Raw genomic sequence first — 24,250 nt, 5'->3', positions numbered from 1 at the left:
ATTTCTATAAAGAAAACAACAAGCCCAAAAGATTTGAATAGCAAATTGTGAAATCTTTAAGAAAAAAATAATTCTAATAAAAAATAAGGAACTATTCCCCCGTTACTTTATGATTATACCATAATTCGATGTAAAATCTTGAAAATAACCTTAAAAGAAGGATAATTCAAACCAACTTTATAGATCAGATAGATACAAAACTTCCAAACAAAATATTAGCAAACCAACCCCAGCAATATATAATAATGTTAAATATTATGTTCTAGTTAAGGTTTATCCTCAACATGCAAGGCTATTTAACATTTAAAAAATCAGATTAACATTAACAGATTAAAGAATGTAGTTATTTCAACAGATGAAGAAAAGGCATTTGAAAAATTAACATACAATTTATGGGGAAAATTTTTTTCAAAAATCTAGGTATAGAGGGAAACTTCTTAACCTGATAAGTGTAAAAACAAACAAACAAAAAACTACAGCATAATATTATATTTAATTGTGAGACATTAAAGCATTCTTTTAAAAAAATCTTTATTGTTGAGAGTATTACAGATGTCTCCCCTTTTTTTCTTCCACTGCTCCCCTCGTCCCGGTTCCCATCCCACCCCAGGCCTTCACCTCTCTAAAGTCTGTGTCCATGGGCAATGCATATTTGCATGTAAATTCTTTGGTTAATCTCTTCCCACCTCTTCTCCCCCTTTCTCTCTGAGGTCTGTCAGTCTGTTCCATGTTTCCATGCCTCTGTTTCTATTTTATTCATCAGTTTATTTTGTTCATTAGATTCCACATATAAGTGAGATCATATGATACTTGTCTCTTTCTCTGATTGGCTTATTTCGCTTAGCATAATACTCTCCAGGTCCCTCCATGATGTCTTCAAGGATAATAGATCCTTCTTTTTACAGCTACATAGTATTCTATTGTGTATATGTAGCACAGCTTTTTTATCCACTCATCTTCTGACTCTTAGGAATATATCCTAAGAATCCCAAAATACCAATCAGAAAGAATATATGTACCCCTATGTTCATAGCAGTACTATTCACAATAGCTAAAGCATTCTTTTAAGACAGAGATCAAACCAAGGATGCCCGGTATCATCACTTCCACTCATCATTGTATTGAAACTAATAAAGAAAAAATTTTTTTTAAATGTGTGTGTGTGTGTGTGTGTATTTAAAAGGAAGTAGCAAAAGTGTCATTACTCATTATCTATATTGAAAATCCAAAGATGTTTAGGATAAATTATTAATTTTTTTTTTTTTTTTTTATCCTCACCCGAGGACATTTTTGCATTTTTTGTTCAGACAGAGCGGGAGGGAGAGAGAGGAAGAGAGAGAGAGAGAAACATCGATGTGAAGGGACACATCGAGTGGCTGCCACCCGCACGACCAACCAGAGCCGGGGACAAACTGCAACCGAGGTACATGCCCTTAGCGGGAACCGAACCGGGTCTCTCTGTACCGCAGGCCAACACTCCAAAGGCTGAGCCAAACCGGCAAGGGCTAAATTATTAATTTTTAAGAGAGTTTAACCAGCTGCTAGATACAAAGTCAATGTAAAAAAAAAATTTTTTATATTTTTATTTGTACCCATCAGCAACAAACAAGTAGCAAATTTAAGACAATTTAAGAACACCAACATTTCTTAAATTAAACAGAGAAAGACAAATACTGTAGGATCTCACTTACATGTAGAATCTAAGAAAGCCAGTCTCATAGAAGCAGAGAGTAGACTGGTGGGGTTATCAGGGGATAGGGGATGAGGGAAATGAGAAAATGTTGATCAGGAGTACAAACTTCCAGCTATAAATGAATAAGTTCTGGGAATCTAAAATTCCTCAATGGTAACTATAGTTGATAATACTGTATTATATACTTAAAAGTTGCTAAGAGAGTGTATGGTTAATGTTCTCACCACCATCACAACAAAAAATGGTAATTATTTGATGTGAAAAATGTGTTAACTAACTTTATTATGGTAAACTTTTTGCAATATATACATGTATCCAATTATCACGTTGTACACCTTAAATGTACACAATGTTATATGTCATTTATATCTCAATCAAACTGGTGGGGGGACAGCTAACATTTCAAGTTTTATCCCCCCCAAAAGAAAAAGCATAAGAAATAATTTTAATAAGATGTGTATGACTTTTATGGAGAAAAATTTAAAAACTTTATTGATCGACACTAAGGAAAAACTAAGTTAAAATGATAAATGAAACATTCATAAACTTTCAGCCCTAGTCATCAATATATTGGAAATACAGAAAATAGATAAACATGGTAAACTACACCATCAACTATAATCCAAAATATGGAGCCCTGGCCGGTTTGGCTCAGCGGTTAGAGCATCGGCCTGCGGTCCGGAGAGACCCGGGTTCGGTTCCCGCTAAGGGCATGTACCTCGGTTGCAGTTTGTCCCCGGCCCTGGTTGGTTGTGCGGGTGGCGACCACTCGATGTGTCCCTTTCACATCGATGTTTCTCTCTCTCTCTGTTCCTCTCTCTCCCTCCCACTCTATCTGAACAAAGAATGGAAAAATGTCCTCGGGTGAGGATGATAAAAAATAATAATAATAATAATAATCCAAAATATGGAAAACTTTACAAGACCAACAACCCAGTTTCTGTAACAAAAAAATTCAAAGAAAAAAATGAAAGATGGAAGAAAATGTATATATTAAATGAGACTTAAGAACCAATCAATGGACATGGACCACAAATCTGGGGACAGGACGGAGAGGGTGAGGGAGGGGGGTAGCAGTGCGGGAAAAAGGAGAAATATCTGTAACAAAAATAAATTAATTAATTAAATTTTTTAAAAAAAGAACCAATCAAAATCAATCCCAAGGTTTCTTACCGCAATTTTAAAAAATGTTAATCCCAAATAAAATGTAAAAATAACATAATATTTATGAGATGACTGGAAATCTGAACCTTCACTTTTAACAAGCCATTGAGTTGCCCTTGATACTAAGGAATTAGTGTTATTTTTTTTTGTACAACAATAGCATTGAGTTTTGTTATCTTTCAGAGATATATACAGAAACACAGGTGAATTTACATGATATCTGGGATTTTTTCAAAATAATATGATAGTAGAAGAAGATGGGGATATGGATGGGACAGAAGTGAACAGAACTGATGATAGATGTTGGAGCTGGACAATGGGCACCTGAGGGTACATTATATGAGTTGTCTTTGTCTTTGTAATTCAAAATTTTAAGTTAAATTATATATTTATAATATACATAAAATTCCCCTAAATTATTTATAGATTCAATACAATCCTAATCAAAATCCCAACAGGAGACCAATTAAATAAATGTAACACGCCCTGGCCAGTTTGGCTCAGCGGTTAGAGTGTCGGCCTGCGGTCCAGAGAGACCCGGGTTCAGTTCTCGCTAAGGGCACGTACCTCGGTTGCAGTTTTTCCCCAGCCCTGCTTGGGTCGTGTGGGTGGCAACCACTCGATGTGTCCCTTTCACGTCGATGTTTCTCTCTCATTCTCTCTCATTTTCTCTCTTTCTCCCTCCCACTCTATCTGAACAAAAAATGGAAAAATGTCCTTGGGTGAGGATAGAAAAATAAATAATAAATAAATAAATAAATAAAATGTAACATATACATGTTGATAGAATACTACACAGACTTTAAAATGATGCTCTTGAAAAATATTTAAGTACATAAAAGTTGTTTATACATTTTGTTAAAAGTCAGATTATACAGCATATGCGTAGCAAACGGCCATTTATGTAAAAACTAGACCAACTGAGGACCAGACTGAGATAAGTTTCTGTAGAAGGTTAAATATCAGAAAGGTTAATTTAGGTGAGTGATTCTTAACCTTCACTATGCATCAGAATCACCTAGGAGAACTTAAAAACTAGACAGATGCCCAGGTCCACACTAAAAGTTTACATTTCAACTGGCCTGAGATGGGGTCCAAGCATCAGTAGATTTTAAAGCCTTACCTGGCGATTCTAATGTTCAGGTCTGAGAGTCAATGATCTAGATTTACAAAGAGAAACATGGATAGATGAATGGAGAGTAGGAAGATAGGTAAATGATAGATGCTAGATAGATAGATAGATGATAGATAGATAGATAGATAGATAGATAGATAGATAGATAGATAGATAGATAGAAAAAAGATCTGAATGTTAGAAGGAAGGGAATGGGGGGTGGGAGAGGCTGGGGCGGAGAGAGAAAGGGGGGAATTTGGAATGACACAGACATAACTCAAAAATTAGCCATAACTCGCCCTGGCCAGTTTGGCTCAGCGGTTAGAGCGTCGGCCTGCGGTCCGGAGAGACCCGGGTTCGGTTCCCGCTAAGGGCACGTACTTCGGTTGCAGTTTGTCCCCGGCCCTGGTTGGTCGTGCAGGTGGCAGCCACTCGATGTGTCCCTTTCACGTCGATGTTTCTCTCTCTCTCTCCTTCCTCTCTCTCCCTCCCACTCTATCTGTACAAAAAATGGAAAAATATCCTCGGGTGAGGATAAAAAAAAAAAAAAATTAGCCATAACTCAATCCCTAATTGAACAGAGTATAGAATGAAACAAAAGTGAATCTGGAAAAATAAAATAAAAAGTGAATGTGTCTAGCTCATCCAATAAAATTTACAAGTTGCATATTCTTTTATTTATTATATTTATTTAAAATCCCTACTCCTCTACTCTCTTCACAAGGATCTATGATGTCTCCGGAGTTAAAGAATGGGGAATGACTGGTTATGGGTAAGCAGTTTCCTTTGGGGGTGATGAAAATGTCTGTAACTAGACAGTGGCAATGGTTGTACAGCGTGTCAATGTACTAAAGGTCGCTAATGGTAAATTTCATATTACGTGTATTTTACCACACTAAAAAACACATTTAAAAAGATTAGCTCAGCCCTGGCCGGTTTGGCTCAGCGGTTAGAGTGTCGGCCTGCGGTCTGGAGAGACCCGGGTTCGGTTCCCGCTAAGGGCACGTACTTCGGTTGCAGTTTGTCCCCGGCCCTGGTTGGTCATGCGGGTGGCAGCCACTCGATGTGTCCCTTCACGTCGATGTTTCTCACTCTCTCTCCCTTCCTCTCTCTCCCTCCCACTCTATCTGTACAAAAAAAAAAAAAAAAAGATTGGCTCAGCGGTTAGAGCATTGGCCTGCGGTCCAGAGAGACCTGGGTTCGGTTCCTGCTAAGGGCACATATCTTGGTTGCAGTTTGTCCCTGGCCCTGGTTGGGTCGTGCGGGTGGCAACCACTCGATGTGTCCCTTTCACGTCGATGTCTCTCTCTCTCTCTCTCTCTTCCTCTCTGTCCCTCCCACTCTATCTGAACAAAAAATGAAAAAATGTCCTCGGGTGAGGATGCAAAAAAAAAAAGATTGATTAAAGACTAACACGAGAACCAATTAAAAAGAGCACAGGATGTCACCGGGCAATTGAGATGAGTTAATTATTGCCTCCAGTACTGAATTTGTTCCAAGTCTCCTAGCAGTTAAGGCAAAAGAAGAAAGCTGGCAGGTCACCGGGTTCTCTGTACACGTTCAGGGCTCTTTGTATATCAGGGTCCCCCTCTCATTTCGTTTTGCCCACTCCCTGTATCACAAGCCCAGCAAGTGCAGAAGTAAAAATGGGAGTCCTCCGGAAGGTCTGATTCAGCAAAGAAAGGGAGGTTTGCCATGGCTGGGGTAAGCAAGTTAGAGCTCAGCTCCTTCCCCACTGGAGTGCATGCAGCTGCTCACAGCCTGTCATCAAACTGCTCCTGAAGAAAGCAGCTCCTGACACTACATGGCCTCGGCAGCTAGGTCTAAATTGTTATTTGTTCAGCCTGAGCTGGGCAGAATCAGCCCTGACAGTGATGGCCTGGTGAGTATTATGTAAGGGGGTGGGGGGGAACCCATCTTGCTGGCCCATAGACAAAGCAGATGATTTAACAGACAAAACAGAGCCAGGCTCTTCACTCCCAGGCAGCCAAGGGGCTATTCAAAGCCAGGGCCTGGGAGATTTTCATGAGGTGCTGACATACGAAGCCGGAATGCAGCAGGAACAAGGCAGAACTGACACCCATGCAGTCAGGCATGGCAAGCAACTCAGGGCATCCAAACTGGGCCCTCAGCAACTCTGACTAGGCCCCACCCATGTGTGAAAGAGAATGTGCTTTGGGGGTGGGGGCCCCAACTTTCAGACCTGGGCCTTCAGCAAACTTCACCTTTGCCAACACCCTTACTATTGTTCAAATGAGGAAAACTCTCCAGGCCTTTCCCATGGAAGCACAGGACTCGTGCAGAGAGCCAGGAGTACTTGGCCCCTTGGCTGCTGATTAAGGTACCAACATCAGGGGCTGGTAGGGGCAGCAGAGGAACACTGCATACCAGGCACTAGCTACGAGTCCACCCTGAGACACTCATTTCACCTTCACAGGAGCTCTATAAGGTAAAGTACCCTGTGATCTCTGTTTTACACATAAGCAAACAGTCTTCAAAGGAGTAACTTGCCAAAATCAAACAGCTAGGAAATGGCAGACCTGGGATTTGAACCCAAGTGTTCTCAGCACACAAACCCATGCTCTTTCTATGTAAATTGAACCAGTGCACAAGACTCAAAAGGCCCTGGAACCATACTGTTTTCAATCTAAGTGTCTTTGGCACTTTCCAGCTCTGTGACGCTGGTTCTATTTGTATCCCTTCCCTTCTTGGGGCCTCCGTGTCCCTATCTGCAAAATGAGGTGCTTGTAAAAACTGAATGAGACAGGCAGGTGAGGATGCTTGGCTGTTCACTGGTATAAGGACAGTATCAATGAGCTTCATCACCGCACTTTTCCACTGTTTTCAAAAACCACACCCACCCGAAGGAGTATGCCAGACCTCTAGGAATGACACTTTATCTGGTCCCCTCTCAGAACTCTGAAAGAGCATTCTCTGCCCAGTGTCATAAGCAACTTGAGAACAGAATTGCACCTGACTTGTCTACCCCCAAAATAATCAGCACAGAGTCCAGCATTCAGTAGGGACTCAATAAATGCTGTTGAATGGATGAAGACATGAGTGAATGGTTTGCCACAAGACACATCACATGTTGTGATGAAAAGAGCTGGGCATCAGAATACCTGGTTCTGGCTTTGCTACTAACTCACTATATGTCCTTGGGCCACTCACTTCGGCGACCCCATTTATAAAACAAGGAGGTTGAGTTGGGTACTCCCTAGCAGCCATTTCAGCTCTGATTTTGTGGGGTTGAGAAAGAAAGATCAATCATACTTTCTGCAGCCTCCCTTCCCCATAAAAAGCTAAAGCTATATTATTATCACATTTGAGATAGACAGGGAACATTCTAAACAAATGGTAGATCTGTAACCCCTGATCCAATCAGAAGCTGACAAGCAACATTCTAAACAGTCAGCTCCTTCAGTCTATGGAACAGACTCGCCCATGTGTGCACAAAGCTTTCCAGTTTGCAAAGCACTTTTCCTCCTTTCTCTCCTTTAAACCTCAGCACAGACCTATGAGTGGGACAGGACAGATGTCACCATGCCTTTTACTGATCATAAAAACTGAGGTAACAGGGATGAGGTGACTTGCCAGTGGGTGGTGGGTATGGGGGGATGTATATGGGAGAAAAGCAGCAGAGCTAAGATATGAATCCAGAACCAATTCCTTACCCCAAATTCTGCCTCCTTTCCTTTACACAGCTTACTTGTACACAGTCAGTGAGGAGATAAACTCATTTAACCAAAATCAAACTTGGCGGGTCTCAAGTTTACCACCTGGGTTGAAAAATGACCAGCATAACAGAGCATTTTAAAGTCAAATTTGAGGCAGAAGGGTGTAGTGCACTGATACCAGGTAGGCTTAGGGCCTTGGAGACTCAGCAGTACAGGGAGGTAAGAGTCCAAGCCCCAGCCCATGCCCAGGCATCCTATGCCATCTCAGTGCAGCTGCTGAAAGGATGACCTATATGCAACCTCTGAACATGGAGATACTGAAATACTGTGATGCCCCATACATAAATAACCCCTCCTGGAGCCCCACCCTCCCTACCCATGTCCCCTTCCCCTGAGATCTCAGCCTTTCTTTCTTGTCTAAGCCCTTCCCCTGGGATTCCCTGAAACACCCCAAGGCTATGCAGCTCAAGAGTTAAAGCATCAAACAGCAGGGGTCAGGGGTGTGGTCTTAGCAGGGTTCCATTCTAATTCGACCCCTCTTCCAGTATATACATTTTGATCGGTCAATAACCCTACCTTCCTGGTTGGTTGGTTGGTTGGTTGGTTGGTTTTAATTTTTTTTTTTAATCCTCACTAGAGGATATTTTTCCATTTATTTTCAGACAGACTGGAAGTGAGGGAAGAAGGGAGGGAGAAAGAGATAGAGAAACATCAATGTGAGAGAAACTGTCGACTGGCTGTCTCCCGCACAACCCTGACCAGAGCTGGTGACTGAACCACAACTGAGGTACATGCCCTTGACCAGAATGGAACCGGCAACTCTTTGGTCCAAGGGCCGACACTCTAACCACTGAGCCAAACTGGCCAGGGCAGTTTGTTTGCTTTTAACTGCTTGATTGAGGTATAATAGAACAAAAAACAGCACATATTTAATGTGCACATTTTGATGAGTTAGAAATATGCATACACCAGTGATACTATCACTACAAGGTAACATACATATCCAACATCTCCAAAAGATTCATTGTGTCCCTTTTCATGTATGTTTTAAGAACATTTAATATGAGATCTATTCTCTTCATATATATTATCCTCACCTGAGGACACTTTTTGCATTTATCTTCAGATAGAGCAGGAGGGAGAGAGGGAGGAAGAGAGAGACAGAAACATCGATGTGAGAGAGACACATCGAGTTGTTGCCACCCACACAACCCCAACTGGGGCTGGGGACAAACTGCAACCGAGGTATATGCCCTTAGCGGGAACCGAACCTGGGCCTCTCTGGTCCATGGGCTGACGCTCTAACTGCTGAGCCTAACTGGCCAGGGCTCTTCACCAGAGCTCTTCACATATTTTTAAGTGCACAACACTGTATTATTAACTATAGGCACTATGTCCTACAGCAGATATCTACAATGTATTCATTAATCTTGTATAACTGTAACCTTATACTGGTTCTTAAATGTTTAATATTACTCCATCTGTCTAGAGAGACCATGGGGAATCTCTTAGTGCTTCTCAATCATTCTGAGTGTGAAGATACTTTTGTTTTTTTGTTAATCCTCACCCAAGGATATTTTTCCATTGATTTTTAGATAGAGTGGAAGGGAGGGAGGGAGGTGGAGAGAGTGAGAGAAAGAGAGAGAAACATCTATATGAGAGAGACACATCTATTGGTTGCCTCCTGCACGCCGGGAATCAAACCTGCAACCTTGACCTGGAATCAAACCCAAGACACTCTGTCCTTGGGCTGATGCTCTAACCACTTAGCAAAACTGGTCAGAGCTGAAGATACTTTTTTTACACAGCTATCAATTGCAGAGTTCTCACAACATGCACACATACATATAAAGTAGACATACTTTTTAGTAAACATTGTTTGAGAAATCTCATGTCCAAAAACTAACCAAAAGTTCAGTAACATCTTTAAATGAATTTGCATTTTACTTATGGCACAGCTTTAGACATATTTGAAAAGCAATCATAAGTATATATGCAAGCCCTGGCCGGTTTGGCTCAGCGGTTAGAGCATCAACCTGCGGTCCGGAGAGAGCCGGGTTCGGTTCCCGCTAAGGGCATGTACCTCGGTTGCAGTTTGTCCCCGGCCCTGGTTGGTCGTGCGGGTGGCAGCCACTCGATGTGTCTCTTTCACGTCGATGTTTCTCTCTCTCTCTCTCTCTCTCTCTCTCTCTCTCTCTCTCTCTCTCTCTACCTCTCTCTCCCTCCCACTCTATCTGTGCAAAAAATGGAAAAATGTCCTCGGGTGAGGATAAAAAAAAAAAAAAAAAGTATATATGCAAGACCTGTGGGAGACTTAGTCAATACACCATGCCTAGTGCTCATAGGGACTGGAGCATATTTCACAGTCTCCTTCTCCACAGGGTAAAAACTACTACTAATCTAGCCAACCAATTATTCCCCCTCAATTCAATTGCTGAAGAAACTGAGGTGGAAGAGAAGACTGGACCTTCTCAAACCCATTCACAACTTGGAGCTAAAACTTGACGTGGTTTCATATCCAAAGTTTACTGTGTTTAAGGGTGGTGCGGGGGTGCTGACTGGGAAGAGGCTATTGTGGGTCGACCACTAGTGATTCTTCCATTATGGGGCAGAAATCATTCATGGAGGTAGCCAGGCAAAGACCTACTGTTCTTTCAACCTCAATCAGTGGCCACTCAAGCCACTGGAATGGGGAGGTTTTGCAAAACAGCTCAATCTCCAAAGAGAACTCAGACTACAACTTGAGACCTGACTGATCAGAGGATCTACTGCTCACTACAATTCACTCAAAGAGGTCTTATGAGTTTGGAGGCAAAGCACGGTGTAAGACAGAGTTGGAAGAGTAATAATGCATTAATATACTAGGGTACTGCAAAGAAATACCAAGGGCTTTCACAAGAAACAGAGAATTCAAATCCATCTCAGATATATGGCCTTGGCCAAGTTTTACTTTTCTGATCTCAATTTCTAAATCTGTAAAATGGGACTGTTCTGAGAATTGCTTAAATCAACTGACAGATGTACAGCTCCTATTCAAAGCCTGATATAGGTACATTGCTCAACATATGTTCAGTTTCCCAGCATCACCAGGAAAATTCAAACTTCTCCATTCAGCAGAACTATAGCCTGACAATTGGTTTAAGAACCACTATATTGTTCTGAAAAATAATTCTTTCAAGTCCCTTAATTTGATTTTTCTTCTGCCCACTTTTCTGACCCTTTGGTCTTTCATTTCTTCTTCTCTCCCATTTTCCTATATTCAGCACTACTCCACAGCAACTTTAAGCTCAGATAGGTCAATTCAGCTAGCTGCACCCAGCTAAGCCACACCCAAATTCCTGACCCATTGAAACTGTGAGATAATAAATGTTTGTTGTTTTAAGGCACTAATTTTGGGATAATTTGTTACATAGCAATAGATAATAATTATATTATTAGTCATGAGGGAAATACAAATTAAAGCTACAGTGAAATACCACTACACACTCACTAAAAAGGTCAAAATTTTAAAGACTGAACACATCTCTATCTGAGGTGTGGTGGATTCTACTCAGCAGAGGGAAGAACCTCAGTGCTGCAGGGTGTCAGGCAGCAATCTCCTCCATTACCTGTCACACTCCTGATTACCACCACCCACTAGAGTCATTAGAAGAATCCACAATGCTCACCTGATCAACCTCTGCAGACCCAGTGAGACCCAGGGCCTGGAGGAGGTCTGCCTCTCCTCCCATCCTCCAGTGCCTGGCAATTGGAAGGAGGCTCCCGATGCTCCTGAGTATCCCCAGTACTCTCGAGAGCTCTTCGAGTTTCCACTCCTCCTCCATTACCACCAGTCACCTCATCAAGCAAATCTGGTGAGGGCTCCAAGTAGCCAAGAGGAAGAGAGTAGTGCCTCAGAGGCAGGGCCTGACCCCAAGAATCTGCCCACAGATGCTCTAAATGAAAATGTGCCTTTGTGGGTGAATTTCTTGATGCTCGGTATCAAATGAAAGAATCAATAACCAAGAAAGGTATGTTGAAGATTGTCAGCAAAGAGTACAAAGATCATTTCCTTGAGATCTTCCTGAGAGCCTCTGTGTGCATGGAGATCATCTTTGGCCTTGATATGAATCAAGTGGATCCCGGCAACCACTGCTGTGCCGTCCTCATCAGGATGGGCCTCGCCTATGATGGGGTACTGCACAGTGAAAAGGGCATGCCCGAGACCGGCATCCTGATATTTATCCTGGGTGCAATCTTCATGAAGGGCAACCAGGCCACCGAAGGGGAAGTCTGGGAAGTTCTGAGTATGATGGGGTTATATTCTGGGAGGAAGCACTGCATCTTTGAGGAGCCCAGGAAGCTCATCACTGAATATTTTGTGGAGAAGAAATACCTGAAGTACCAGCAGGTGGCCAACAGTGACCCTGCACAATTTTAATTCCTGTGGGGCCCGAGAGCCCACGCTGAAACCATCAAGATGCAAGTCCTTGAGTTTCTGGCCAAGGCTCATGGGACTGATCCAAGTTCCTTCCCATCTCAGCATGAGGAGGTGTTGCAAGACGAAGAAGAGAGAGCCCGAGCCAGAATTTCGGCCAGGGCTGTCTCAATGTCCATGACCACTGACAGTTATAAGGCCATGCCTAGCAGCTCCTCCCACACCTGGGAAGTCAGGGATAGTTTCCTCATGCACTGTTTGAAGACGCAGTTCGTATTCATAGAATTTAGGTCTGAGATGGGGCTGAAAGGAACACAGTATATATGCCTGTGTTCCTCTTTTATGTGTATAACTTGAAAATCTATTCTTTTATTTGTTGACATACGTATTATTCAAACTTTCTTTTTAGTATACCTTTAATTAGCTTCAAAATGTCCAAGTTGATTAATGATTAATGATATTGGTCACCCCTGTAATGCTCTAAGGAGCTTTTGCAATAAGAGTTTTGCAGTTTTGGGAAACAAATGTGTAACCATTCATCTTATGTTGTCATCTGGAAAGAGACAACATGAAATTACTGTAGCTATGTCCCTGGAAACATAACAGAAATGAGCTTAAGAAAGTTGGAGTTGCCTGGCTGGTGTGGCTCAGTGGTTGAGAGTCGAGACATGCACCAAGAGATCGCTGGTTCGATTCCCATTCAGGGCACATGCCCAGGTTGTGGGCCCGATCCTCAGTGGTGGGGGGGTGGGGCCAAGAGGCGGCCAATCAATGTTCTCTCTCATCAATGTTTCTATCTGTCTGTACTTCTCCCTTCCTCTCTCTCTAAAATCAATAAAGAAAAAAAAATTGGGGTTGATGGAGAAAAACAGAGGAGAAAATCTAAATGATATTCAAATCTTGGCTTTCTTATCCTTTTTAGTTTTTGTTGTGTAAAATTAAGTGACAGATAAATGTATTTGCCCAGCTCTTTCAAAAATGTACAAGAAATAAATCTTAAAAAATAAAAGACTGAATATATCAAATGTTGGTAGGGAGGTGAAGCAACCAGAGCTCTCATATACTGCTAGTGGAAATAAAAGAAATACAGCCACTTTGTAAAAAGAGTTTGGCAATTTCTTAAAAATTTAAACATACACCTACCATCCGATCCAGACAATTCTCTCCTAGGTATTTTACCCAAGAGAAATGAAAGTCTTGTACAGAACTACTCAAAGCAACTTTGTTTGTAATAGCCCAAAATGGAAACCCAAATGTCCATCAACAAGTGAATGGATAAACAAATTGTGGTGTATCCATATATAATGAAATACTATTTAGCAAAAAAAAAAAGGACTTGACTATTGATATCACAACATGAATGAGAATCAAAATAATTATGCAGACTAAAAGCAGTCAGACAAAAAGAATGCACTGTATTATTTCATTTAATAAAATTCTATAAAATGTAAACAAGTCAATTGTGATATAGGTAGATCAGTGATAGCCTGCAGATAGTGGGGGTGGGAGGGTTGTATCAATCACAAGGGGCTTGAGGAAAATTTTAGGGGTGATTGAGGTTAATTATCTTGATTGTGGTGAGTTGCAAAATGTCCTTGGAGACAATTTAGTAGCACTATATTAAGAACCATCAAAATGTTCCTTGCCCTATAAATCTCACTCTTAGGAATTTGTCTTAAAGTTATTTCAAAATAAATAAAAAGCTCTTTATACAAATACATTCATAGCAGCATCACCTATATCAAAGATACTGAAAATTACCTAATTTGGCAGCTACTGTGAAAGGGTTAAATCAACACTAGACCTTTTCATTCACAATTACGGATGAAAAATGGGAAGTAAAAGGCAACATGTAGTTATGTTTACAAAACAATGCAAATGCATATACAAAGACTACAGAATTGTACAAATACTATGGTTACACCTATGTAAACATATATGTGTGAGTGTAAGAACACAAAGAAGAAGAAAAATATAACACAGAAAAATCTAGTAGATGAATGATAGGTAATTGGCATGTGGGTGACTTTTTTCTTCCTGTTTTGTCACCTGTAATGTTACAATGTTTTCATAACAGTTTTCAAAATGTCTTTGTGTTGGTTTTGGCTCAGTCTTCCAACCTGGTGATTGTTCTAACTCTTGTAACTGTCAGCTACCAGCATCAGCACCTCAGTGTGGTCAGCTGCAAGCTCAATCAGTTTGCCTTCTACTCCTTCTTTTATATCATTGATAAAATGCTGAACAGTGCTAGGGTGTGGTATGAAGAACACGCTCTTTTCTTCTCTTGGTGGAAATTTTCCATCACTGTTAATCTGTTTAGGTGTTTTCAATACCATAAATGACAGAAACTAGTTCCCAAGGGAGGAGTATGAGGTGGTCAGCAAAGTGAACCTGAAGAAAGAGGAGGAGCTGCTTACCTACGCTTTGACTGTTTTACTCACTCATTGGATAAAGCCAATGTCAATCATCTTTGGCAAGCAAATGATCTGACAATCAAAGGCAATTCCATAAACCACATATAGGAAATAGTAGGTGTTCTATGAGAAAGTTAGAACTTTGAAAAAGGAAGCAATAGAAGCATTGCAAGATGTCATTGGAGTCTGGCCGGTGAGGCTCAGTGGTTGAGCACTGACCCATGCACCAAGAAGTCGCCAGTTCGATTCCCAGTCAGGGTACATGCCCAGGTTGTGGGCCCAAACCCCAGTGAGGGGCATGCAGGAGGTGGCCAATCAATGTTCTCTCTCATCAATGTTTCTATCTCTCCCTCTCCTTCAATAAAGAAAATCAATAAAGAAAAAACATTTTAAAAAAAAGATGTCCTTGGAGACAATTTGGTAGCACTATATTAAGGACAATAAAAATATTCTGGGCCCCATAAATCTCACTTTTAGGACCTTGTCTTAAGGATATTTCAAAATAAATAAAAAGTTCTTTATATAAACACATTCATAGCAGCATCACCTATATCAAAGATATTAGAAATCACCTAATTGCCCAGCTGTCATTAAAGGGTAGAGGCTTCACTACTGTTATTCTACTGACCCAGAGCCAAGTCCCAGCAGTCCATTTGGTCCCACCACCTGGGGCCAGTTTGGCCTGGCTAGGTTTCAGGGAAGACAGAGGAGCCCACCCAACCACAGAAGCAGTCTGTCGCCTCTTCCCTACTTCTGGAGTATGTCCAAATCCACCTCAGGAGGGCAAGCCCAGATTCCCTAACCTGCTCTGTGGATCCTGAAGTCCTACCCTACTGGGTGGTAGCACATGGATGGCTTCAGGACTGAAGACTATGCCTCTGACTATGTCCAGCCCAATGCTGAAGCTTTGCTCAACGCTCCTGCCAAAAGGTTGGGCTAGATCTGCCTAGGCAGAAAACCAGGGCTGCATGCAGACTCAAGGCCCTAAGTTTTGAGGACACTAGGGAGCTAGGCTGCCCCTGTGAGACCCTTAGACCCAAGCCCAGTAGGGCCAAGTTGGCCAAACTGTCCCTCTAAGATGGTCCAGAATCATCCCAGAGGCCTCTGTACCTGAATCTTGGATAAAAGATGCCATTCTGAGTCTGAACCTTCCCTCATGCACTCAGAATGGCATCTGTTATCCAAGATTCAGTATTATCCCCATTTTATAGATTGAAAAGTTGAGGCTCAGGGTGGAAACGTGGCCAAAGATCACAGGACTAGAAAGAGGCAGACAAAGAAACTGACCCAGAACAGGGTGACTAACCGGTTCTCACAGTAAGGCCACACTGTGTTTTGGACCAAGCTCTATGCTGGTGACTCAGGTACCCAGCTGCATGATGTCATACTTCCTACCATTGAGGAGCTCCCAAAGAACAGAGACAGTCACATAGCCAAATCATTATATCACAAAATGTATGACAAGTGCCAAAATCCAAACATGCTAGGGCATGCTCAAAGAGGGAGTGTTTGACCTACTCAGGCAGATCAGGGAGGACTTCCCAGGAGAGGAGACATTTGAGCTGTGGGAGGAGTGGGGAGCTTTTCCAGGCTGAGGTTATGAACTTAGGCTAGAGAACACTTGGTGGGGAGTCCTCTCAAGTGGAGAACAGGGAAGGCTAAGGAAGAGAGGAAGGGTGAGAAGGGGCTGTGTTGGCCCTGAGTGCCAGACCAGGAAAAGTACACTTGATCTTGCCTTGGATGAAGGGGAGCCACTGAGGGCCTTTGAGCAGCCTAGTGGCCCAGTCTGTGCAAAGACAGACAACTGGAACACCCTGCTGAGGGTGACAGTTTGGAACTTTAGACTTGTCCAGAAGGCTGGTACGGTGCAACCATGTGCCACCCACCAATCCCTGGGCCAGGCTCCGCAGAGCACAGGGAATGGAGAGCTCCCAGAGGCCCTGGAGCAGAAAGGCCCTAGGATCATGACTCCCACCTGCTCCAGTGTTCCCTTGGGTGGATGTCAGTCCGTCCCAGCCTCGCCACTGTCCACACCAGCCTTCGGGAGGGAAGAGGCTGACAGGGCAGCTGAGTCTTGGTTGGAGTTCTGGAGCTGGCTCCCTTCCCACTTGTGGGTCCTCTTCAGTAGTGACTGGGGAGAAGTACCCAGAAAGAGAGGACACGTGCAAGCCAATTCAATACACTGAGGCCAAAAGATGGAAGACGAGCCCCAGAGAGACACACACAGCCTTGAGACAGAGAGAAACCAAAAAAAAAAAAATGCCGAAGGAAAGGGGCCAGGAGGAAAAGAGCTTAGCCGCGCTCCAGTGTGTCTGGAGTGCAAGTGTCTTCTGACTCCGGGTCCCTTCACCCGCCTCCTGCTGTGGGAGCTGGTCAACCAAACCTGCATGAGGCACGGTTCCAAGCTCTGACGGAACTCAACACCATCCGAGCCCCCACCCTGAGAGCCCAGACTGAGCTGTGGGGCGAGCTACCCTGAAGGCTACAATGCTGGCTGGCTGGCCCGAGGAGTCAAGGATCCCAATCAGAGGCTTGGGGTCGGCACGGAGCTTGGCCTGGGAAGGGGGAACAAGTCAGTCTTTCCTGTGCCTCAGGGGTTGAACTGGAATCCAGGCTAGGGCATTTCCCCTTTGAGGGGGACCCTTTTGAGATTGCCTGCAAACCCTGAACCTATGGCCCGAAATGAACGTCCACAATCTTCTGTGCAAACTCCAGGCTTCTCGGAGTCCCAAAGATGTGCAAAGAGCTCAGCAAACTCAAGAAACCCGGATGCCCGACGATTCCAGAGGACTGCTCTTGTGCCCACGGTCCCAGAATTGAACCGACGTGTGCCTGCCGGCCTCCACCTCCGCCCGCCCGGGGCCACGGCTTTCCCTAGTGAATCCATCGCCAACGCAGAGCTCTCTCTCACCCGGTGCCCGGCTCGGTGTGAGCAGACAAGGGTCGTGCCTTTGCACGCCTCGGTCTTCGGCTCTGGAATGCTCGCTGAGTGTCCGAGAGAGCATTGAGGACTTTGAGCTCTCCGCTGGTCCCTGACTCCCTGCGCGCGGTCAGACAAGTACAAACTCTCTGCGCCAGGTTGCCCTTTTCGCTGCCACCACTGAGCTCCCAGCCGGTTTCTGAGCTTCGGGCTCTGGGCTCCGAGGACTCGCAGGGTTGGGAGAGGCTATCGGAGCAGGGATTGGGAGCCGAGAAAAATGCGAGGTGCCTCCTCAAGGTGAACTGGAAGGCTGGTGGTAGGAAGAAGGCTCCCTTCTTTGGGCCCCAGTTCCTCCGTTCGACCCCTGGGGTGACGATAATTCATTTACAGTGTTTAAATGAACCAATGACGAGAAAGCACCCTATGGAGCTGCGGGGTACCCAGGCGGCGCCGCTTAGGGAGCAAAAAGAGGCCAAATCCTAACCCATTCCCATTACCCGCCAGGCCGCAGAAAACATTTTACTTTAATCAACTGCTACTTCTTCTAGGTGAGAAGAATCTCATCTCTGCCCACGCTTGAGTACGACTTGAATTTTCCCCAGCCTGTCTCTTTTTTGTTTGTTTTCACATCCGAGTTTCAGATGTTTTCACATCTGAAAACAATTTAAAAGACGAAGAAAACTTTCGCCAGTAGGGGATGAGCCCCACTTCATCCTCTAGACTCCCTGGAAGATGGAGACAGGTTGGGAATACCCTCCCCCCAACAGATGAGAAACTGAGGCTTAAGAAGGTCAGCCGATGGCTCAAGGAGAATTAGAGCCCCCACCCCCTGTGGCTGCTGCAATCCTGGGCAATGCTGTGTGACATGAGACCCTCTTCCTGGCAGTGTATTGCTCTGATGCTCTCTGAGGCCATACAGCCACTGACCTTGACTGACTGTCCCAGAGCAACCCCAACAATCACTGTGCTGCCATTGTATGAAGATTTGCAAGCAATGGGGCCAGGAGTTTCCATTGTCACTGGGTAAGGCAGGTGGCCCAGGCCAGACAATTAAGCATAAACTAGGCTCTGAGAACTCAGGAAAAGAGAGGCTGCTGGCCAGCAGGTACAAGGAGCCTCAAGACCTAAGTTTCCCTTTCAGTGCAGAACCTCCTCTGCAAAACCTTAACCCAGTCCCTTGCCAATCTGGGCCTAATGTCCTTCCAGCTTGAATTCTTAAGGTTTCCTTAAGGAGAAGAGCTGGTTACCTCTGCATTTGTATGAAGGGGCATCTGGGTCAAGGGATAGGGAGAAATTTTCCATGACTCCTTGGATCTCCTCTTTTATATTTTACAAACCCTTCAGGGCACTTCTAAACTCGGGAAAGAAGTCACAGGGGACTATGACTGAACCTATGGGTGATTCTACAGATCACCAGCATTCCCACCCCCAAACACACACACACACAAACTGTACGTAAAATAGCTTTCAAAAGGGCAGGTTTTCCCAAGGGCCGGTGGGGATACGTCCACGCAGATACAAAGAACATGTAAATCACCCACCAATGCCACCCCACCCCCGCTGGACTAGAAGAATGATTTCCAGGGGGCTGGAACCTACTCACTAGCTTTCGAATGGTTCTCAACCGGGTCTGTTACATCTACAAACATCAAGTAGCATCTCACCAGAGAAAAGGGTAAGATTTGAGCAGAGAAAAGCAAGGAAATGCCCAGGCACTGAGGGGATCTTTTTGTATAGTTTTGATCCAAACGGGTAAACTGTCCCAGTTCACTCATCAAATCATTTAATTAAAATTTTACATTGTGGACTCATAGAATCTCCAAAGTACAGAATTTTGAAATGCATCAATAGAATAAAACATTTATGAACTAAAATCTTTAGGATTCTTTGTTCATGAAAATCTTAGACTCCTGGGAATTCTAATCTTAGGATGCTAACTCTTGGTCTGCTCGGTTAGCAGCAAAGTTTGAGAAAGAGGAATTGGAATTCTAGAAGAATGGGTCTGCAGACAAGAAACCTTGAGGATGAAGAAATTCATTGACATGAAAGCTTCTAACCTTAGTCATTGGAGCTTAAAAGTACAGAATCATAAACTCATGGGACCAAATCAAAGTTTTGATCGATCAAAGTCAATGGTCATGAATACTACAAGAATTATTAGAACTAGATTCTTTGAGTTAAAGAATAGTGGATCCAGTACTAACATTTGGGCTTAAGAAAGAGGAAAGTTGCGGATTTACAAAAACCAAGTCTTCCAATCAGACATTCCTAGACAGAAATACAAATTAAGTAATATATATATATACCTTAGAGCTGCAAAATATCTAAAATCTCGAGAAGTGGTATCATATTTTCAGACACAAAAACTTAGTCCCAGCACCTTAAAATGTGAGGAAGACACTTTTACACTCTACCCAGAAGCTTAAAGTCACAAGAATAGAGTCACTGTCGAAAAATTTGGACTCCAGGTCATGGAATCTTAAGATTAAAGAATGTGAATTCTTTGATTTATGGAATCATGTGAGGACAGTGGTCCAAAATTTAACATTTAGAAATCTTTATCTTAGAATCTTGGAAATGTAGAGAACCATAAAATCAAGTATTATAAGATTGATATGATATAATCCGGTTAAAATTTTTAAATTAAACTTTTTTTCCCTTTTGGCAATGCATAACTGGATTAAACCTGGATTTTTCCAGTCTGTGTTACTTTGGAAGAAGGAAACAGGGAGTTTCGTTGGGCGAGTGAAAAGCCCCACTCCAGTCGTTCTAGCACCCGTAGGGTGAAAAAGGTCGTCATTCAAACCGTGCAATCGCTTCCACATCCCGGGTCGGCGCAGCGAGGATCTGGGGTCTCTGCCTCTTTCTTCCGAAGGCAGTAGCCCAGTGCTTGGCGGGGCTGAGTCTGCCCCCAGCTCATCGCCATGAAGAACACAACTAAAACTCCTGAAGGCGGTGCGGCTCGCTCTGTTCCGCTCCGCCCCGCACTGCACCCGCAGCCAAGTGGAAAGCTGCGTCCCGGCAAAAGCCTCTGGAGTCGGCACCAAAGCCCAGAATCCTAAGGGTAGAAGGGGCCTCCGAGCTCCGCACGTGCCTTCCTGCCTCCTGTTCACAGAGCAAAAAATTGAGGTCCTGCGACGAGGAAGGGACATCCCCTATGTCTTTTCGCGAAAGGCCACGTAGCAAACCCTGGCCGGCGGGGTTACCCGCGCAGGGAGTTTAGGAAGAGACCCGAGGCTTGCATAAGGGGGTTGGCAGGAAACGAATTCAGAAACCGGACACCTGCGAAGCAAAAAGATCCCGCCAGCCCGCCCCTTCCCCGGGAGACTCGCCCACCCTGAGCACCGTTGTCCATTACCTCTCGGAACCCCCACTCCTCGCTGAATAAGGGGAGGTGCGGTTGTCCCCGTGGTCTTGGGAGTCACTTGGAGCCCTCCCTGACCTGGGCGAACTGGAGGAGGTGACCACGAAAGGGCAGAAGCCCAGCTTTCATCCTCTTTTAACTGTGCGTCACTCACCATCACACACACACACACACACACACACACACACACACACACACAGGTCTCTAGTCACCTAAAGACATGATTGCAGGTCGGGGGCGGCCTTTCCTTTAATATTGGCAACAGAAGGACTCTAGAGATGCAAACCCTCCGTACAGTCGAGGAATCTAGGACCCGAAAAGAGAAAGTGGCTGCCTCCAGCACATACCGGGAAGCGCAGTCGGAACAGACACGGGTGTGCGGCTCCGCTACCCAGCGAAGTCACGGTGAGGCTATGGCAAGTCACCTCCCCTATCAGGCCTAGGAATCCTCGTCTGAAAGATGAGGGACTGGATGGGGAATGGGCAGGCCAGCCTTGAATGGGGTTTGCAAATCATTCTTGAAAGACCTAGGGAGCCAGGCACTTGGAACGTCTTCTCCCTTCCCGGTCCCCCACCCAATAAGAATGAAGCGCTCCATCGGCCAGTTCTCACCCTCTGTGGACAAATAGTAAAGCAAACCCTTCCTTTCACCTGCAGGTCCCAGCCCTCTATAGAGGCTGGGAAAGTCCAGAAGCGCTGAGTTTCGGCGCTGAGATCTCCCAAGACCGCCCCTGGCCTCTCCTGTCCTCAGTCTCCCCGTCGGCGCGCAGAGGAGACCGGCCCGGGGGACCTCCAAACACCCTCCCCGCTCTGACGTTTGGGGCTCCCGCCCGCCACCACAACAGCTCTTACCTGGGGAAATGCGTCGGGGCCCAGGGGGCGGGCAGTCGGGGGGGGGGTGAGGGCGGGCGGGGAACGGGCGCCGCCCCAAGCTTCCTGGCGCCTTTAAGGAGAAGAAGCCGGTGGAGGGAGGAGCCGGTCCGGGTCTGTGCAGGGGAGAGCCTCGCCAGCGAACTAGGTGGTGGAGGCCAACGCTGCAGAGAGGGAGTCGCCGGCCGCCCCACCTGCCCGGAGCCGCAACCTCGACGCCCGCGCCTGGCTTCCTTGCCCTCCGCGCAATCCGCAGCCTGGGCCGCCGGGACGCGGACTAGAGGGCCCCCATTAGAGTACCCACGCCGTCACTAATTGCTCTTTCTTCTGGTCTTCGGGTCCGAACGACGGTTATCCTCAGATCAGCGGGAAACCCAGCTGCAGGCGCCTCTGCCCCAGGACCACTTCCAGACACCCGTGACGACCTGGCACCAGCGCCCAAAGGGCCGTTCAGTCTGCGACGGGCGCCTAGTCCCGGTCCCAACACCACTGTCGGCGCCTGGCCTCGAGCTCCAGAACACAAGCAGAGCCGTCGGTGGGCAGGACACTCCTGAGGCTCAGACCCTACCCAGCCAGACCGGAAACCGCGGGTGCCAAGCCTCCAGCGCGCCCCTGCCGGGGAAATCGTGCTTCGGGTGCCTGCCCGCGAGGACCTGGTGAGCTCTCCGCCGAGGGGCCCAGCGTCGGTTCCCGTGACCCAGCGTGCAGAGCCTGCAGTTCTCAGAGCCTGCAGGATCCCCGATCCTCGACAGAAGGGTGAGGCGGGGACGCGACGGCTGCACCATGACAGCCGAAAGCGGGCCGCCACCGCCGCCGCCGCCGCCGCAGCCGGAGGCACTGGCGGCCGTGAAGGAGGAACGCGGTGAAGCGGGGGCCGGGGTCCCGGCGGAGGCGGCGGGTCGCGGCGCGGGCGGACGGCGGCGGAAGCGCCCCCTGCAGCGCGGGAAGCCGCCCTACAGTTACATCGCGCTCATCGCCATGGCCATCGCGCACGCGCCGGAGCGCCGCCTCACGCTGGGCGGCATCTACAAGTTCATCACCGAGCGTTTTCCCTTCTACCGCGACAACCCTAAAAAGTGGCAGAACAGCATCCGCCACAACCTCACGCTCAATGACTGCTTCCTGAAGATCCCGCGCGAGGCCGGGCGCCCGGGCAAGGGCAACTATTGGGCGCTCGACCCCAACGCCGAGGACATGTTCGAGAGCGGCAGCTTCCTGCGCCGCCGCAAGCGCTTCAAGCGCTCGGACCTCTCCACTTACCCGGCCTACATGCACGACGCCGCCGCTGCCGCCGCCGCCGCTGCCGCCGCCGCCGCCGCCGCCATCTTCCCCGGCGCGGTGCCCGCTGCGCGCCCGCCTTACCCGGGCGCCGTCTATGCCGGCTATGCCCCGCCGTCGCTCGCCGCGCCGCCCCCGGTCTACTACCCCGCTGCATCGCCAGGTCCGTGCCGTGTCTTCGGCCTGATGCCTGAGCGGCCGCTCAGCCCAGAGCTGGGACCCGCGCCGTCGGGACCCGCGGGTTCCTGCGCCTTTGCCTCGGCCAGCGCCTCTGCTACTGCCACCGGCTACCAGCCCGCAGGCTGCGCGGGAGCCCGACCTGCCAACCCCTCCGCCTATGCGGCCTCCTACGCGGGCCCCGACGGCTCATACCCTCAAGGGGCCAGCAGCGCCCTCTTCGCGGCTGCGGGCCGGTTGGCGGGGCCCACCTCGCCCCCCGCAGGTGGCAGCAGTGGCGGCGTCGAGACTGCCGTGGACTTCTATGGGCGCACTTCGCCCGGCCAGTTCGGAGCGCTGGGGCCCTGCTACAATCCTGGCGGGCAGCTCGGAGCGGGCAGTGCCGGTGCCTACCATGCTCGCCATGTGGCCACCTATCCCGGCGGGGTGGATCGGTTCGTGTCTGCCATGTAAACCGAGCATACGGTCGGAAATTAACAGATGCCGCGGCTGTTTACACGAACAAAGTATCCCTGAGACCTGAGGACAGGGCTGGAAGAGGGGCCGAATGACGGTGGACAGGAATCCGCAGCCTTCCAGTGCATCGCGTACACACTTGGTTCACTTTGTTAACGGAAGTGCGGAGAGGCAGCCTCAGCCCACGGACTGGGACAAAGAACCCTCAATCAGGTGAAGCTCCAAAAGACATGCCTTTCAGGAGGCGCAGCATAGTGTCTACACCAGACTCTAGGATCCGAATCGTTGGGAATCACATGACTTCACTCTTCCCAGTACTGCGGAAAACTGGGGCCTTTTTACACGGGTTCTGCCTCTTGTGCCTTGAGCTCTGTTACTGCAATAAAAGGCTCCAATAGCGCCTTCCTTCTTAAGGTGAGGAAGACAAGAGTACAAAAGAAGTAGTATTTTGTTGTCTTCTTTTGTTTTTTAATTGGAGAAATCAATAGGCTTCGCTTGGCCTGGGGCTGGTTTTCCCTGCCTTTGAAAATAGCAGAGCCAGCTGAGTCTGGACTGTGCCTCAGCTCCCAGTGTGACCCAGTCCCATCACCCATACCCCCAATCTCCCCATCTGTTATACAAGAGGGCTGCAGGATTCATATGATCTTTAAAGGCCCTATCACCGCGGATGCATGTTTGGCAGCATCTGTGGGCCACCCAGGACCTA

General features: G+C 46.6%; 2 protein-coding genes across 2 annotated transcripts; both read left to right on the top strand.

The window, feature by feature from the left end:
* Positions 1-4,729: 4,729 nt before the first annotated feature.
* On the top strand, positions 4,730-17,357 carry LOC118630065 (melanoma-associated antigen B16-like). Its single transcript, XM_036261765.1, is given in 5 exon segments — positions 4,730-4,743; positions 11,289-11,620; positions 11,623-12,382; positions 14,143-14,322; positions 17,195-17,357. Coding segments are annotated over 5 exon segments (1,449 nt in total).
* A 5,059-nt stretch (positions 17,358-22,416) lies between these two features.
* FOXE1 (forkhead box E1) lies at positions 22,417-23,624 on the top strand. The gene has a single exon (XM_036262117.1). It carries the CDS (start codon positions 22,417-22,419, stop codon positions 23,539-23,541), a length of 1,125 nt encoding a protein of 374 aa, XP_036118010.1. The 3' UTR covers positions 23,542-23,624.
* Positions 23,625-24,250: the final 626 nt, after the last annotated feature.

The sequence above is a fragment of the Molossus molossus genome, unplaced genomic scaffold (genome assembly GCF_014108415.1).
Source record: "Molossus molossus isolate mMolMol1 unplaced genomic scaffold, mMolMol1.p scaffold_m16_p_14, whole genome shotgun sequence".
NCBI classification, from domain to species: domain Eukaryota; kingdom Metazoa; phylum Chordata; class Mammalia; order Chiroptera; family Molossidae; genus Molossus; species Molossus molossus.
Note: the sequence above shows the minus strand (reverse complement) of the source record. Positions and strands in the feature narration are given on the sequence as shown.